At 41.7% G+C, this 15,691-nt stretch overlaps 1 protein-coding gene and 1 long non-coding RNA gene across 4 annotated transcripts in view; one reads left to right on the top strand and one right to left on the bottom strand.

Annotated features, from left to right (window-relative positions):
- Positions 1-13,332, top strand: part of atad5a (ATPase family AAA domain containing 5a) — a 68,668-nt gene extending 55,336 nt beyond the window's left edge. For all 3 annotated transcript variants that reach the window (XM_048555456.2, XM_048555457.2, XM_059653577.1), the window contains 3 exons: positions 337-1,229; positions 11,444-11,602; positions 12,289-13,332. In XM_048555456.2, coding sequence (XP_048411413.2) covers positions 337-1,229; positions 11,444-11,602; positions 12,289-12,367 — 1,131 coding nt within the window. In that variant the 3' untranslated portion in view covers positions 12,368-13,332. The remainder of the gene's footprint in view (positions 1-336; positions 1,230-11,443; positions 11,603-12,288) is intronic.
- Positions 3,531-15,657, bottom strand: LOC125463778 (uncharacterized). The gene is made up of 3 exons (XR_007249902.2): positions 15,347-15,657; positions 9,463-9,532; positions 3,531-4,159 (listed from the first exon to the last, which is right to left on the bottom strand). It is a non-coding gene; the product is annotated as an uncharacterized LOC125463778 (long non-coding RNA).
- Between the last annotated feature and the right edge of the window lie 34 nt (positions 15,658-15,691).

Raw genomic sequence — 15,691 nt, 5'->3', positions numbered from 1 at the left:
CTCATGGAAAATCTAGAGACCAGACAGGCCTGTTAGAAGTGTGCAAATATGAAAGTAAACTGTGGGTAAATACCATTTGCAGGTTGTAACTTAATACTCAAAGCAAGTGAAGTGTGACACTCTCTACAGACAGTAGCTGAAGAAATAGTTTATTAGTAGGAACAAAAAAACCTTAACTGGGGAACCCAGATAGGCTTTTTTTTTGTTTGCACCGTTGTGATGAGAGCAGCCTGCATGTATAGCTTTCCTCTGGAGCTGTAACCCATTGAGTGGGTTACAGCAGGTGCTCCAGTAACTGTGTTTAATGTTGATACCTGTGTGTAATTTACCTTTCAGCAAGAGGTCATTTCACTGGACCAATGGAGAAGTCAAGTGCATACCCTCCTGGAGTTTCAAAGGAGACAGATAGACTTTGTATTCCATAATTTGCAGTTTCTTCTGCCTCTGCCAGTCCGAATAGTTCCTGATTTAAGTAGGCCTGAAAATCTAATATCTGAACACACTGAGCCTTCCATCAGTAAACCCACACAGACAGCTGGAAGAATTCTTCAGGGAGCTGACATATCTGTTGATGCCAGCACTGTAAAAATTTTGGACAAAACGAAGCATCACAGAAAAGCCACCTTGTTTGATGACAGTGATCTATTTGACACAGATGAGAGCGATACCTTTGTGATTTTACCGAATGATATTCCTACCTCACCTTGTGTTGCTGATAAAGCAGCAGTAAACCAAGCCAGTGGAGTGAGTGGGGGTAGTCCCTCCAGGAATGAGACTGATTCCTCCAGAGTCATTGAAAGGAAGCCAAGGACATCAGCAGAACAAAAGTGTAGTGAGTTGGTATCTTTGTGTCTTGGATCGCTAGCTGAGTTCACAGACAATATCTCATTCTTGGACTGCTGCCTGCACACACGTGTGGTTGAGACAGAGGGTTCGTGTGGACAGAGGGGTTATTACTGGGCTGCCGCGGAAATTAAAAACGGCATGTTGGATGAGAGAAGGGCTGAGTCAGGAGATTGGTGGCCTACCCACAGCTTTTTGGAAATTAGAGCAACTGTGGAAGCCTTGAGCTGGAAGAAGTGTCATTCGCAGATTCACCAAACCATGGAGTCAGCAGTTACCAAGTGCCAGCAGCCTGAGGAAAACCCATTGGAGAAGCTCACTCTTCACATTCCAAATCACCAAAGGAGTAATGCTTTATTCACACAATGTCCGCATTATCTAGCAAGGTATGTTTCAAACTGCTACCCACATGTGTTTTAAAATTTTAATTTAGTGGGTTACACCAGGACACTAGTGCAGTTCCCTGCACATACTATCATCAACCGACATCCATGTATAATTGTGAAAAGGAAAGTTTGGAACTTATTTCCAGTCTTTTACAATGGTCAAGCCTTGCCACCAACATTTTCTTTAATTCCCCTTTGCTATGCCTGGTCTGCTTGTTGCACTTCGCAGTCCCTTTGAGACTAAAGCTGCATGCATGCTTGGCAATGTCCCATGCATGACCTGTTCCTGTTGCAGGTATTGATCTACCACTCAGGAAGCTGCCACAATCTGATGGAGCCTGGACATTGGATAGAGGTCACAGGAAGCTGCCCTGCCCAACTCATCGACCTGTTTCTATGTGTAGGCACCCCCTCAAGCAACTACATGCTCTGATATGTTCTCATTTCTTTGATTTTTTTTTGGTTATATCTTTTGACTCTTGCTATCATTTAACCATCTCCTGTCCTTACTCAAGTATTTCCCAAGACACAATTTCCTTTCTCCCTGTCCCTCGTTCTGTTTCTTTGTAAATTTAATTGAAGATCATAAGAGCAGAAGTAGGCAATTCAACCAATCGAGTCTGTTCCACTAATCAGTGAAAACATGTCTGATCTAATACTCCTTTAGTAAGGGGAGGTCGTGCCTGACAAACCTGTTAGAATTCTTTGAAGAGGTAACAAGTAGGTTAGACCAGGGAAACCCAGTAGATGTTATCTATCTAGACTTCCAAAAGGCCTTTGATACAGTGCCTCACGGAAGGCTGCTGAGCAAGGTGAGGGCCCATGGTGTTTGAGGTGAGCTACTGGCATGGATTGAGGATTGGCTGTCTGACAGAAGGCAGAGAGTTGGGATGAATGGCTTGGTGGCAACCGGTGACAAGTGGTGTTCCGCAGGGTTCAGTGTTGGGGCCGCAGCTGTTCACCTTAGATATTAATGATCTGGATGAAGGGACTGGGGGCATTCTGACCAAGTTTGCCGATGATACGAAGATAGGTGGACAGGCAGGTAGTACTGAGGAGGTGGGGAAGCTGCAGAAAGATTTAGACAGTTCAGGAGAGTGGTCCAGGAAATGGCTGATGAAATTCAATGTGAGTAAATGTGAGGTTTTGCACTTTGGAAAACAGAATACAGGCATGGACTATTTTCTAAACGGTGAGGAAATTCGCAAATCAGAAGTTCAAAGGGATCTGGGAGTGTTGGTCCAGGATTCTCTAAAGGTTAACTTGCAGGTAGAGTCCGTAATTAAGAAAACAAATGTAATGTTGTCGTTTATCTCAAGAGGGTTGGAATATAAAAGCAGCGATGTGCTTCTGAGGCTTTATAAAGCTCTAGTTAGGCCCCATTTAGAATACTGTGTCCACTTTTGGGCCACACACCTCAGGAAGGACATACTAGCCCTGGAGCGTGTCCAGCGGAGATTCACACAGATGATCCCTGGAATGGTAGGTTTAACGTATGATGAACGGCTAAGGATCCTGGGATTGTATTCATGAGAGTTTAGAAGGTTGAGGGGAGATCTAATAGAAACTTACAAGATAATGTATGGTTTAGAAGGGGTGGACGCTAGGAAGTTGTTTCCGTTAGGCAGGGAGCCTAGGACCCATGGGCACAGCCTTAAAATTAGTGGGGGTAAATTTAAAACTGAAATGAGACGACATTTTTTCAACCAGAGAGTGGTGGGCTTGTGGAATTCGTTGCCACAGAGTGCAGTGGAGGCCAGGACGTTGGATGCCTTCAAGGCGGAGATCGATAAATTCTTGATCTCAAAAGGACTCAAGGGCTACAGGGAGAGTACAGGGAAGTGGAGTTGAAATGCCCATCAGCCATGATTTAAATGGCGGAGTGGACTTGATGGGCTGAATGGCCTTACTTCCACTCCTATGTCTTATGGTCTAAAATCTACTTTCCCAGCCTTTTCTCTGTAATCGTTGATTCCCTTACTGATTGAAAACCTATCTCAGACTTTAATTTACTTAACAACCCAGCCTTGATAAGCTTCTGTAGCAAAGAACTCCCCAGATTCACTACCCTGTGAGAGAAGAAATTTCTCCTCATTTCTCACTTAAATAAGATGTGCATTTTAACAAGATCATCTCTCATCCTTCTAAATTCCTGTGAGTACAGCTTCCAGTACTTGCCTATATCATCTGAAGCTATCGATTTTGATAGAAAGACATCATAATCTTTAAAAGATGCATCATAGAATTAATTTGATACGGTATCATTGAAACATTTTTGTTTTTATTGAATGTTTTCCAGTAATGGCGAACTTGTTTAAACCTCCTGAGTACTTTTTCTGTTACTTCCTTGTTCTGAGTAATCCTGTTACATAGGCAGCCCATTTGATAGATTGCCAATCCAACCATGCACAGACTTAAATATTCACACACTGCACTACTGGCACCATGACATGCAGCGTGCACTATCCACAGTGTGCACAGCGGAAACTCATCCATGGTTAATCAGTGGCACTTCACAAACCTTAGACCTCCACTTGCAAGGAAAACTAGGGCAGCAGGTGTTGATATCAGGAATGCCTGGGCTGCAAGTCATTCACCAAGCTGACATTATTAATCACAGTTCCTTTATTGCTGGGTTAGAATCCTAGTATATCCACGCACACATTTAGTCGTTCAAGAAGAAGGCCCAACACCACTTTCTCAATTTGTTGTGGAGCTGGAAGATCACAGCAGGTCATGCAGCATCGGAGGAGCAGGAAAGTTGGCGTTTTGGGTTTACACCATTCATCAGGACTCACTTTCTCAATATAGTTAGAGTTGCACATAAAAGAAAGCTAGTGCAGCAGGGGCACTTATCTTTGTAAGCAGCCAGTCTGGATACTGCCACTGACTTGGAGACAATAAGGACTGCCGATGCTGGAAGCCAGACTCTGTAGGTATGAAGTTGGAAAAGAACAGTACGTCAGACAGCATCAGAGGAGCAGGAAAGTCAACATTTTGCACTGAAACTGTTTGTCAGGACTGAGATGGGGAATCCAGAAATTAATATGGTGGGGGGTTAGGGGCTGACGAACAGTAGGAGAGGTGGAGGCAGGTGGGGGGTTATTGTGATTGGTCAGTGGGAAAGGTGGAACGGTTAGATGAGTAGGAAGGTGGACAGGTTAGGTCAGATTAGGAAGACGAGGAGGAGAGGGAGGGCTGGACATGGGATAAGGCTAGAAGTAGAGGGAATTTGAAGCTGGTAAAGCCAGTGTTGAGGCCACTGGGCTGTAAGCTCCCAAAGCAAAATATCAGGTGTTGTTCCTCCAGTTTATGTTTGGCCTCACTCTGACAGTGGCAGAGGCCGAGGATGGACATGTCATCAAGGGAGTGGGAGGGGGAAATTAAAATGGATGGCAACTGGAAGGTCAGGTTGGTTGATGCGTGCAGAGCACAGATGCTCCGCGAACTGGTCCCCAAGACCGCGTTCGGTCTCCTCGATTTGGAGGAGGCCACATCAGGAGTAATGGATGCAATAGATCAGGTTGGATAAAGTGCAGGTGACTCTCTGCCAGATCTGGAAGAATTGTTTGAGGTCTCGGCTGGAGGTGACAGGGGATGTGTAGGGGCAGGTGTTGTGGTTGCAATGTCACTGACCACCTTTTGGTGGTGTAGTTGAGCTTGTCAAGATTACTCTGCTGCAATTTAAAATTGTGCAACTTCCTCATTTCTGGGATTTAAGGAAAGATGATTGTTTATCTTTGTGATTTAACAACTCTACAAATAGAGGTTTGGGAATCTGCACTGGTAGCTTGCTTAGTAGGGACTACACTCCCCTGTGGTTTATAGATTGGGCCAACATTTATTACCCATTTCTGACTGCCCTGAAGAAGGTAGTGGTGAGCTGTCTCCTTAAAATATTGCAGTCTTAGGTTGTAGGGACATCCACAGTGTTGTTAAGGTGGGGTTTCCAGGCTTTTGACCAGGCATAGTAAAATATTTCCAAGTCATAGTCTAAGGATACAGGGTAGGCTGCTTAGGAACGAGGAGAAATTTCTTCACTCAGATTGATGAGCCTGTGAATTCTGTGCCACAGAAAGTAGTTGAGCCAAAGCATTGAATGATTCCAGAAGGGGTAGATACTGTTCTTAGGGCTAAAGGGATTGAAGAGTGTGGGAGAAATTAGGAACAGAATACTGATTTGGATGATCAACCATGATCATATTGAATGACAATAGACAATAGGTGCAGGAGTAGGCCATTCGGCCCTTCGAGCCAGCACCACCATTCATTATGATCACGGCTGATCATCCACAATCCGTATCCTGTTCCTGCCTTATCCCCATAACCCTTGATTCCACTATCTTTAAGAGCTCTATCTATCTCTTTCTTGAAACTATCCAGAGACTTGGCCTCCACTGCCTCCTGGGGCAGAGCATTCCATATATCCACCACTCTCTGGGTGAAGAAATTTCTCCTCAACTCTGTTCTAAATGGCCTACCTCTTATTTTTAAACTGTGTCCTCTGGTTCTGGACTCCCCCATCAACGGAAACATACTTCCTGCCTCCAGATTGTCCAATCCCTTAATAATCTTATACGTCTCAATCAGATCCCCTCTCATCCTCCTAAACTCAAGCGTATACAAGCCCAGTCGCTCCAATCTTTCCACATATGATAGTCCCACCATTCCAGGAATTGACCTTGTGAGCCTACACTGCACTCCCTCGATCGCCAGAATGTCCTTCCTCAAATTTGGAGACCAAAGCTGCACACAATACTCCAGGTGCAGTTTCACCAGGGCCCTGTACAGCTGCAGAAGGACCTCTCTGCTCCTATACTCAATTCCTCTTGTTATGAAGGCCAGCATGCCATTAGCTTTCTTCACTGAAATGGCAGCACAGACCCAAATGGTATACTCTTTTCTATGTTTCTAGGTCAGGATATTATGTTGTGTAGAGGGGAAAGTTACAGGTGGCAGGTTTCCCTTTATTCTGCTATCTTTGTCCTTCCAGGTGGTAGACATTATGGGTTTAGAATTTTAAATTCCCATCTAGCAAACCTTGGGCAAAAACTGCTGGCATGAGTTATAATGAGCATACAGAGATAGATGGTTGTAGTTGTTGGAGGGCAGTGACCTCAGCTCTAGGATACTCTGCAGGGGTTCCTCAGAATAGTGTCCTAAGCTCTGCCACAGAAAGTAGAGGCCAATAGAGCTTTGGTGAATTTCTGCAGTGCATCTTGTAGATGATATGCACTGTGTTGCTGTGAAGGGAGTGAATATTGAAGGTTGTGGATGAGGTGGCAATCAAGCGGGCTGTTTTTCTTCTGGATGGTGTCAAGTTTCTTCGTGTTGTTGGAGATGCACTCATCCAGTGTTCCATCACAGTCCTAATTTATGTTGGAGATGGTCATTACATGGCACTGTGAATATTACAGTTACCATTTTTCAGCCCGGGCCTGAATATTGTCCTGGTCTTGCTGCCAATGGATATAAACTGCTTTGAGTTGAATTGCCGTGAATGATGCCACATATCATGCAGTCATCAGTGAACATCTAACTTCTGATCTTTTTAATGGAATGAAAGTCATTGAGCCTGCTGTAAATGTTTGGGCTTAGGACACTACTTTGAGAAACTCCTGCAGAGTATCCTAGAGTTGAGGTCACTGCCCTCCAACAATCACAACCATCTCTCTGTATGCTCATTATAATTCATGCCAGCAGTGTTTCCCTCAATTCCCATCTAGTTTTGCTGGGGTTCTTTGATGTCACTGTGTTACCTAACTGGGAAGAATGCATGACTAACTGTGCCATACTTTCCCACAAGTCATGCCTAAATGCAAAGAATTCCATTTAAATGATCAAGGTAACTGATTTGCCTCTCTGCCTGCCTTTCAGGACAAAAGCAATTTGTACCAGGTTTTGTTATTTACAAAACAAAACTGTTCATTGTAAACATTAACATTTAAAAACTGGCAAAGAAAAGAAAGGAGTATTAATCTACTTCTATCTAACTTACTTCTTTCAAAACCGCACCTGCATACACACGCTCTCACTGATGATAAGACAGACAAAAGCAGGAGGTTTGCCACGGGTGTTATGGTTGGATTGAGGATGAGTAGGTTTGTGTGGCTTGCTCCTTCAATGAGTCATTTAATTGTCCACCACCATTCATGACTGGATGTGACAGAATTGTCGATCTTGAATCTAATCTGTTGGTTGTGTCAGAAGGAGATGGCTGATGCCTCACTCCAGCATACAGTGGATGCAGTTTGAGCTAATGTTACTGTGTAGTGCGGAAGGAGAACTGCAGGTCAGAGAGGTACCAGTGCAGCACTGAAGGAAAGCTGTAGATCAGAGGGTATCATTTTTTGAATGGGTATTAAATTTATTTCAGGTGGTCTTAGAACTTCTTTTGTTTTTATTCAAATAAGAGTAAGTGTATTTTGCCTGGAAGCCTGTAACCAATATTTATCCCCCATTCAAAATCTTTTAAACTTGTAGCTGGGAACTTGCTACATACAGACTGGTTGCTTTATTTCCCTAATAGCACTTCGTTGTTGATGTTCTGAGGCCATAGAACTTTTTTTGTATGCAAGTTTCTCCCTTCCTCTTTTTTATAAAATGCAAGTTGGAAAGATTTACAGCCAGTTCTGTAGCTCCAAAGTCCACATATAGAACATACTGTAGTCACAAGGTGAGATTTAACCATTGGCTTTTGTATTTCATTGAGCTGTTGTTTGTCTTCTCCAAAACTTGTGAATTGTGCAAACAATGTTTCTCCTGCAGTCGTTTTAATTTTATTAAGTCCATCTTCTGTGAAAGACTGGAGAGATAATGGCCAAGTAGTATTGACACTGAACTGTTAATGTAGTGACCGGGATCTGAGAGCCCAGGTTAGAATCCTGCCATGGCATATAGTAGAATTTAAATTCAATAAAAATCTGGCATTAAGAGTTTAATGATGAACATGAAACCATTGCTGATTGTTGGAAAAACCCGTCTGGTTCACTAATGTCCATTTAGGAAGAAACTGCCATCCTTACCTGATCTGGCCTACATGTGACTGCAGACCACGTCAATGTGGTTTACTCTTAACTGCCCTCTGGACAATTAGGGATGGGCAATAAATGCTGCCTGGTCAGTGATGCCTTTTGTCTCATGAATGAATTTTTAAAAAGACTGAGATTGTTGGTTGAAGCAGTATGCTGATTTAGGGATGGAATGAAGACACTTATTAACCAGGTAAAGAGAAAGTAAATGGTGGGGAGGAGCTATAAAGTGCAGTGCCCTAGTAGTCTTCTTTAAAGCATTTCTGGTCTTGATGTAATTCATAATGTGTAATCGCAGTACTAATGTGGGATGCCAAGCCAGGAGCTGGAAGTACAGCTGTGAATCTAGCACTATTATGGTTTAAATCTTTGCTGAACTGCATTAAGTAAAGTTCGGTGCAGACAATATCAAGGTTTTCAAATTTTTTTTAAGTATACAAATTTCAATTTGGGCCTGGATTCACATTTAGGTCATACCAGTTAAGGATGGCAGTTTCCTTCCCTAAATGACATTAGTGAACCAGGTGGATTTTTCCCCACAATCAACAATGGATTCATGGTCATCAGTAGATTCTTAATTCCGGATATTTTATTGAATTCAAATCCCACCATCTCCCGTGGCAAGATTTGAACCCGGGTCCCCAGAATGTTATCCAGTTCTCTGGATAATACCACTAGGTCATTGCCTTCTCATCACTTGATAGCATTACTTGAATGTTAAACATCAACCACAATACCAGGAAAAGTCCCATTGTCCCTCTTCAAATAATGTCGGCGGGGGGCATCTTTTAAATTTTGTCAAAACTTTTAATATCTCATGTGAAATACTGACCATCTGTCAGTGGCACTCCCTCAATACTGAGCCTCTGACTGTGCAGCACTCTGTCAGTACTGGCCCTCTTGACACTGCTGCACTCCCCCAATGCTGAACATCTGACACTGCAATACTACTTAAATGCTGATAGTCTGACCATGCAGCGCTCCCAGAGCATTGACTGGCACTGCAGCACTCGCTCAGTGCTGAACACTTGACAACTGGCACGCTGTCAGTACCACACTGGCAATCAGTCTACAAAAGTGTGTTATATGCCTTTGTCCTCACCGCTAAGCCAGTGTCGTGTCCTGTAGTAAAGTGTATATAATTCAGTTAGTAGAGTATAGAGGACCTTGCAATTCCTAGAAAGTTTGCAGAATAAACCAACCAATGTTCCCGTTGACTGAAGGATGATCTTTGAGGTGCAACCAACCAGATCTCCACAGTTTCAGTGGAACCTGAAATAGAGGAAGTAAATTCAAAATAGTTCTTTCAGCTGCACCAGAGCAACCTCAGAGAAAAGACTGGGTTGGACTTTTCGTACAGACTACACATAGGCAGGTGTTGAGAGATATTTTGATCAACATGTTGCTTTAGCTGTTTTGATGTACTGTAACCATGTGATAAATCCTCCTGTTTTTGCCATTGCATTAACCTTTCTGTGTTACCTCACATCCCTTGCTAGGTTAAGACTTTGATCTTGGGGTTTTTCTTCCCCTTTCCTTAGTCTTTGTCCAAGCTGACCAGGGACAGACGAACTCCCAGACTAGGCCTTGAATGGATCATGACTGCACATGGCATATTGTCTGAAGCTTCTTTTCAGATGTGATTTAAAACCAAAGTGCATTCTGACCCATTGATTATGTAAATGTAAAAGATACCAATTCATTAATCAAAGAGGAGCCAACACCTTTCCCCTATCTACTGGCACCAAATGCTCATGATTCATCTTATTTTGGTGACTTTGAGAACTTTCACTGCTCTAGTTGACTATTGCTGTTGATTATGATCTCAACATGTGTACACTTTACTGACCAGCTTGGGTTATTATGCATCTTTAAATTGAGGGGTGATAGATATAGGACAGATGTCAGAGGTAGTTTCTTTACTCAGAGAGTAGTAAAGGATTGGAACGCTTTGCCTGCAACGGTAGTAGATTCACCAACTTTAGGTACATTTAAGTCGTCATTGGATAAGCATATGGACGTACATGGAATAGTGTAGGTTAGATGGGCTTCAGATTGGTATGACAGGTTGGCACAACATTGAGAGCCAAAGGGCCAGTACTGTGCTGTAATGTTCTATGTTCTATCCTTTTTAGTTGCAACATTATACAAGCACAGGATAATTTGCAGGCATCAAATCACTTTGCCCTAGAATTCCTTTGAGAACTATTTTACATTTTGTCAGTATGGGGAATTTTACTTTAAATCATGTCTCCTGTATTCAGTTGTTTCCTGTTGTCACTTTTTCTTCCATCCCTCCACCCACCCACCCACCTCACCAGATCTGTAGCATTTTCTAGTAACCAAAAAAAATTTGCATCTACCAATTGTACTGGGTAACAATTAAATCTTCAGATTTTCTTGGTTCAAAGACTAGTAAGACTTTGAAATTTTGGTGAAGCCACTACAGACACGTACCTAAACGTTCAAGAGTGAATATTTGTTGGTGTGCTGACTTTTCCGTACACGTGTTCAACCCTCTTGCTAATTGTCATCTCTCCAGTGATTTGACATGTTAACTACTGATGTAGTTATTTCTAAAACCATAGGTCTTGCTTCCTCACGCGTACTGTTGGTCGCTCTCACTTGCTTTGTTCATCACCCCCACCATCATTTCAGGCCTGTGCTCAGAAACTCTCATAAAGAAAGCCTAGTCCACATGCAAAACACTGCACAGCTGGAAATCTGAAATCAGGCAGAAAACATGAAAGCTCTGGCAGTGAAAAGATAGTTAATGTTTCGAGCTTAATTTGACTTTCTGTTCTGAAGAAGTCCCATTAGACTTGTAACATTAACTCTGTTCCTCTCTCCACAGAAACTGCTGAGTATTTTATTTAAGAAAGCCTGATCGTCCTGAACGTGGGATTTTGCTTCAATCATGTGTATATTAGCCGAATTTGATCTTTGTGACAGCAGATAATACGTTGATATGTTTAATACTCTTGTGGCCAGTACTTACAGCAGGACTAAGCATCCAATTACTTCAATATTTATATTAAGCCAGCGTGTTCAATGTATATCAGCTCAAAATCTGAAAATCTGCTTCGCATTCAAGAGAAAATAAATGTAACATAAGTGGTAACTATAAAGTAATTCTTTTTTTAATTTTAACATAGAAAGTACTGAAATATATATATTTTCCAGCATTGCATCTAAAAGAATTGAGGTGCTCAAAACTGTATTCTCTAGCAAGGCATTTGTAAATCTGGGTAACAGACGAGCAAACGCTGTGGAGTATCTGCCATCTCTCCGCACTATTTGCAGGACAGAGAAACTGAAAGAACAAGGCAAACTAAAACGCAGGTATGTTTCATGCAACTTTGTTTAAAGATTGTTATCACAAAGATTCAACTGAAGCTAAAGACTAAAAATGTCTCTTCATTCATGTGCACTTTTTAAAATCTCCAGTCAGAGTTGAAGTTAAATGTTAAAATTATGTTCTCATTTCAGTTGGAGAGCAGGTGAGACTCAATTCACGCGTTCATTAACTAAACTAATATATGACGTATGATTCAGTTCTGAGCCTTCTGAATGTCATTTGTTGTATTTCTGCTTTTTATCCATTCCTTGATGGCCAGTGGCTGTGTCCTCTAGCTCCTTGTGCTATTTGCTTGAGTTGGCCAAAATCCATGTCGGTGAAAATGATTAGTTGTGACATCCCCTACTCCCCTGTTGAAACTCCACAATAGGGATCTGTACTGTCTGCATGAGTTCAGTAGTTTAACTTGAGATAGTAGTATTTTGTTCAGATCAGAGGATGGTGGAATGACAAGGGTCACTTGGAATAGTTGAGTTGCCGTTTTGCTGTCTGTTTACTGAAGCTTTGATTCTGAGCTTGTAATGTACTGTCTGCAACAGAGCTTGTTTAAACTACCCTTAATTTGAAATATATACTGAACAAATCTGTATTTGTCTCCTATTAGATAGATCCAATGTGTATCTGTAGCGAGTTGTTTATTTTTTAACTCACTCTTGTTGTATTTTTACAGATTTTTGCATTATTTGGATAGTGTGCACTTGGAGCTGCCTAAAAGCACTCTGAAAGCCCTTGCAACTAGTTTTCCATGAAGATTTCAACTTGACTAATTGTATAGCGAATTACTATATTTCCAGCAGACTGTATTACAGGGGTATTTTCCTCCTGGCTTTTTACTTCATAATTGTGTCCACTGTGTATATGTGTGTTTTGTGGAGACATTTTTGTACAGTAAAGTGATGTGAAAGTGTGTAGGGAAATGTTGGGTTATCTTAATTTAATTACCGTGGGACAACTGAATCTGCTGTCTAAGAATGTAAAAATCTAATGCAAAATAATTTTGAGTGCCTGAAGTCAATCTATAATACTTCTGGAGAACTAACCAACTCTGCCCTCCTATTTTGGTAGTATTTGTTTAATAGATACCATCTCCCATCTCACCCAATAATCCACGAGTCAAAAGGGGGTATTATTTGACTGAATCATTGCGGCCAAGGCAGTCCTGGGCTAATCTATCATTGGTACTTCACGCAGACTGCCATGGACCACTGAATAGGTATTGGGAGTGGGGTCCTGATGAATATTCCTCCTCCCCGCTCTCCTTCCTTCCACACACACCCCTCCCCTCTCTTAGATCAGGGTGATGAAAGCATTTTAACAACATAAACAGTTTTGATTTTTCCTTCCTTCTGTTCTATGCCTAGCAACATTTTTGATCCAAAGATGTACATCTTGGTTTATAAATCTTCCATGAGTGTTATAAACATGATCAGTTTCAGACAACAGTGTGATCAGATAAGTGTCTTGGTGGCAATGGCTGACCCAAAGCAGCTTGTAACTGCCCAGCTGTGAAGTGTGACAGCCTCATTGGAATACCGAGGTGAATGCTGTCATAAATCATGAATGGCTATAATCCATCCTGTGTTCCACTAAAGCTTTTTATTGTTACAATTTTATACTACGTGAATCTTACAAAGAATGGTGTACCCTTGTATTGCATAGTGTGACTGTATACCCTATTTTGCCATAGGATATGGAATAAAATAAATCGAAGAAATGCTGGTAACCGGCAATCTCCAATATTGTGTACAGAAGTTTTTAAACGGAAGCATTACCATATGAACTTGTCTGTCATGCTTTGACTTTTTAATCCTGAAAGAGATTTGTAAATTGTCTGCCTTAATCCAGCAGGTAACAAAAATTACTTCAGTCTTTCACAGGTGAGAGTTTGGCTTTATAAAAATCGTGATGGTGTTTTCCCTTGCTGTCTCATACTTGAGGCAACTTGTCTATGTTAATGAATTGCTACTCCATGCTCTTCTTCCCCCCGCCAAAAAAACACAAGGAAACTAAAGCAGTTAAGATTCTCTTCATAGCTGTGGTGGGTTGGAAGGCCTATTTATATGCTGTGTGACTCTACCCAGTGTGGAATATGTGACTGTGAAGCAAGCACAGCCCCAGAAAACTAACTAATCAGTTGTGAATCCTGGCACCAGAGAAATGGCTATGTTGTAGAAAGTTGACCTTATCACTGTCCTTTCCATTCTGAAGCAACTGTCATTGGAGGCATTATGGTGCTCTGATAACACTCAGGGATTTGGGTCGAATTCTTGAACAAACTGGATTTTTAAAGTTTCTTTCTAGTGGTTTTGGAGGTCTTATATCAAATAGGAACCATCGCAAGCCAACTGATACTTTATTCTTAGAATAAATCTCTTTAAATTTAGTACTGAATTAACTGCCAGCTATAGATTTGGTTTTGGCTGCTTTGCTTAGTATCTCAAACTGTAATTGTTCCATTCAATTTCACACCAGAATTTCTCTGAATTTGTTCTGAGTCACAAATCTGCAGCACAGAAAAAGCTCTTTTAGCACATTGTCTATGCCAGTCAAAAACAAGCATCTATTATAATCTCATTTTCTAGCACTTAGTCCATATACTTGTATGCCTTGTAAGTGCAAATCTGAATACTAAACTCTGATGAGGATTTCTGCCTTTACTACCCTTACAGGCAGAGAGTTTCAGTTTCCTACCACCCTCAAGACGAACACACAACTTCCTCTCCTCTCCTCTAAACCTCCTACTCCTTCCCTTAAATCTATTGCCCCTAGTAAGTGATTTCCTCCATCCTGTCCACCCAGTCTGTGTCCAGTATTTCTCATCTGTCTCCCTTGCTCCAAGGAAAACATATTGAAGTTGGTGTGAGGTAAACAGAAACTATGGCAAGTCTACCATACGTCATTTGCAGTGTGCTCACCATGTTATAAAGAGGCACTGGAGGAGGCACAAGCATTGTGTCAAAACTGAGATTATAGCTATCATAAAGAATTAAACAGGTTGGACTTCTCTGGAAAGATGATGGAGGGTGATTTTTTCATTTAAGATTTTGGGAAGATTTTTTTAGGGTAGACAAGGTCCTGTTTTGTGAAAACCAAACTATAGATTGTAAATAATCCAAGGTGGTCACTAATAAAGCTAACGGGAAGCTTGACAGAAATGTCTTTAAATGCAATGGAATTTGCTACCCTAAGGGAATTGGTGAAGTGAATAGTGTGGATCCATTTAAGGGAAACTGGATAAATATAACAAATAATGTTGTGTTGTGCTGATGGCATGAGATGAAGGCAACAAATTATCCTCGACTAGTTGGCCTGAATGGTGATGTACATTCCAACAATTCACTGAAACATTCTCATTACTAGTGAAGGAGCTTACTACATGTAAATTTGCTGCAACATTTCTTACTTTTTAAGAGTGACTACATACACTTCGGAAGTACTTCATTGATGTAGTGTTTTGAAAACATTAAGTTAGGAGCAGGAGCAGGAGTAGACCACTCACCCTCTTAAAGTCTACTCTGTTTCATTTCATTTTGATCCTGGCTGATCATCAGTTTCAAGAAACTGTCTAGGTGCGTCCTTGTTATTTCATACCCTGCTTCGGGCAGCTCTACATTCGAAACTATATCACAATCAACAACTATCTCAGCCCACAATTAGAAGCTGTTTTGAGTGTGTGGAAAGACTTGTTTGTCCTGGTCAACCAATGACTCTGGAGATTATAAACTCACCAAGTGGGGACAATCCAGGTCCTCCTATTTACAGAGATAACACTGTGTGAAGTTGGATGAACACAGCGGGCCAAGCAGCATCAGAGGAGCAGGAAAGCTTGATGTTTCGGGTTGGGACCCTTCTTCAGAAATGGGGGAGGGGAAGGGGAGTCTGAAATAAATAGGGAGGCAGATAGAAGATGGATAAAGGAGAAGATAGGGTGAGAGGAGACAGACAGGTCAAAGAGGCGGGGTTAGAGCCAGTGTAGGTGGGGAGTTGGGGGGGAAATAGGTCAGTGTGGACTTGTTGGGCCGAAGGGCCTGTTTCCACACTGTAGGGAATCTAGTTTCAAACAAAAACACAAT

Source organism: Stegostoma tigrinum, chromosome 22 (genome assembly GCF_030684315.1).
Source record: "Stegostoma tigrinum isolate sSteTig4 chromosome 22, sSteTig4.hap1, whole genome shotgun sequence".
NCBI classification, from domain to species: Eukaryota; Metazoa; Chordata; class Chondrichthyes; order Orectolobiformes; family Stegostomatidae; genus Stegostoma; species Stegostoma tigrinum.
This window is presented reverse-complemented; position numbering and strand designations above follow the sequence as displayed.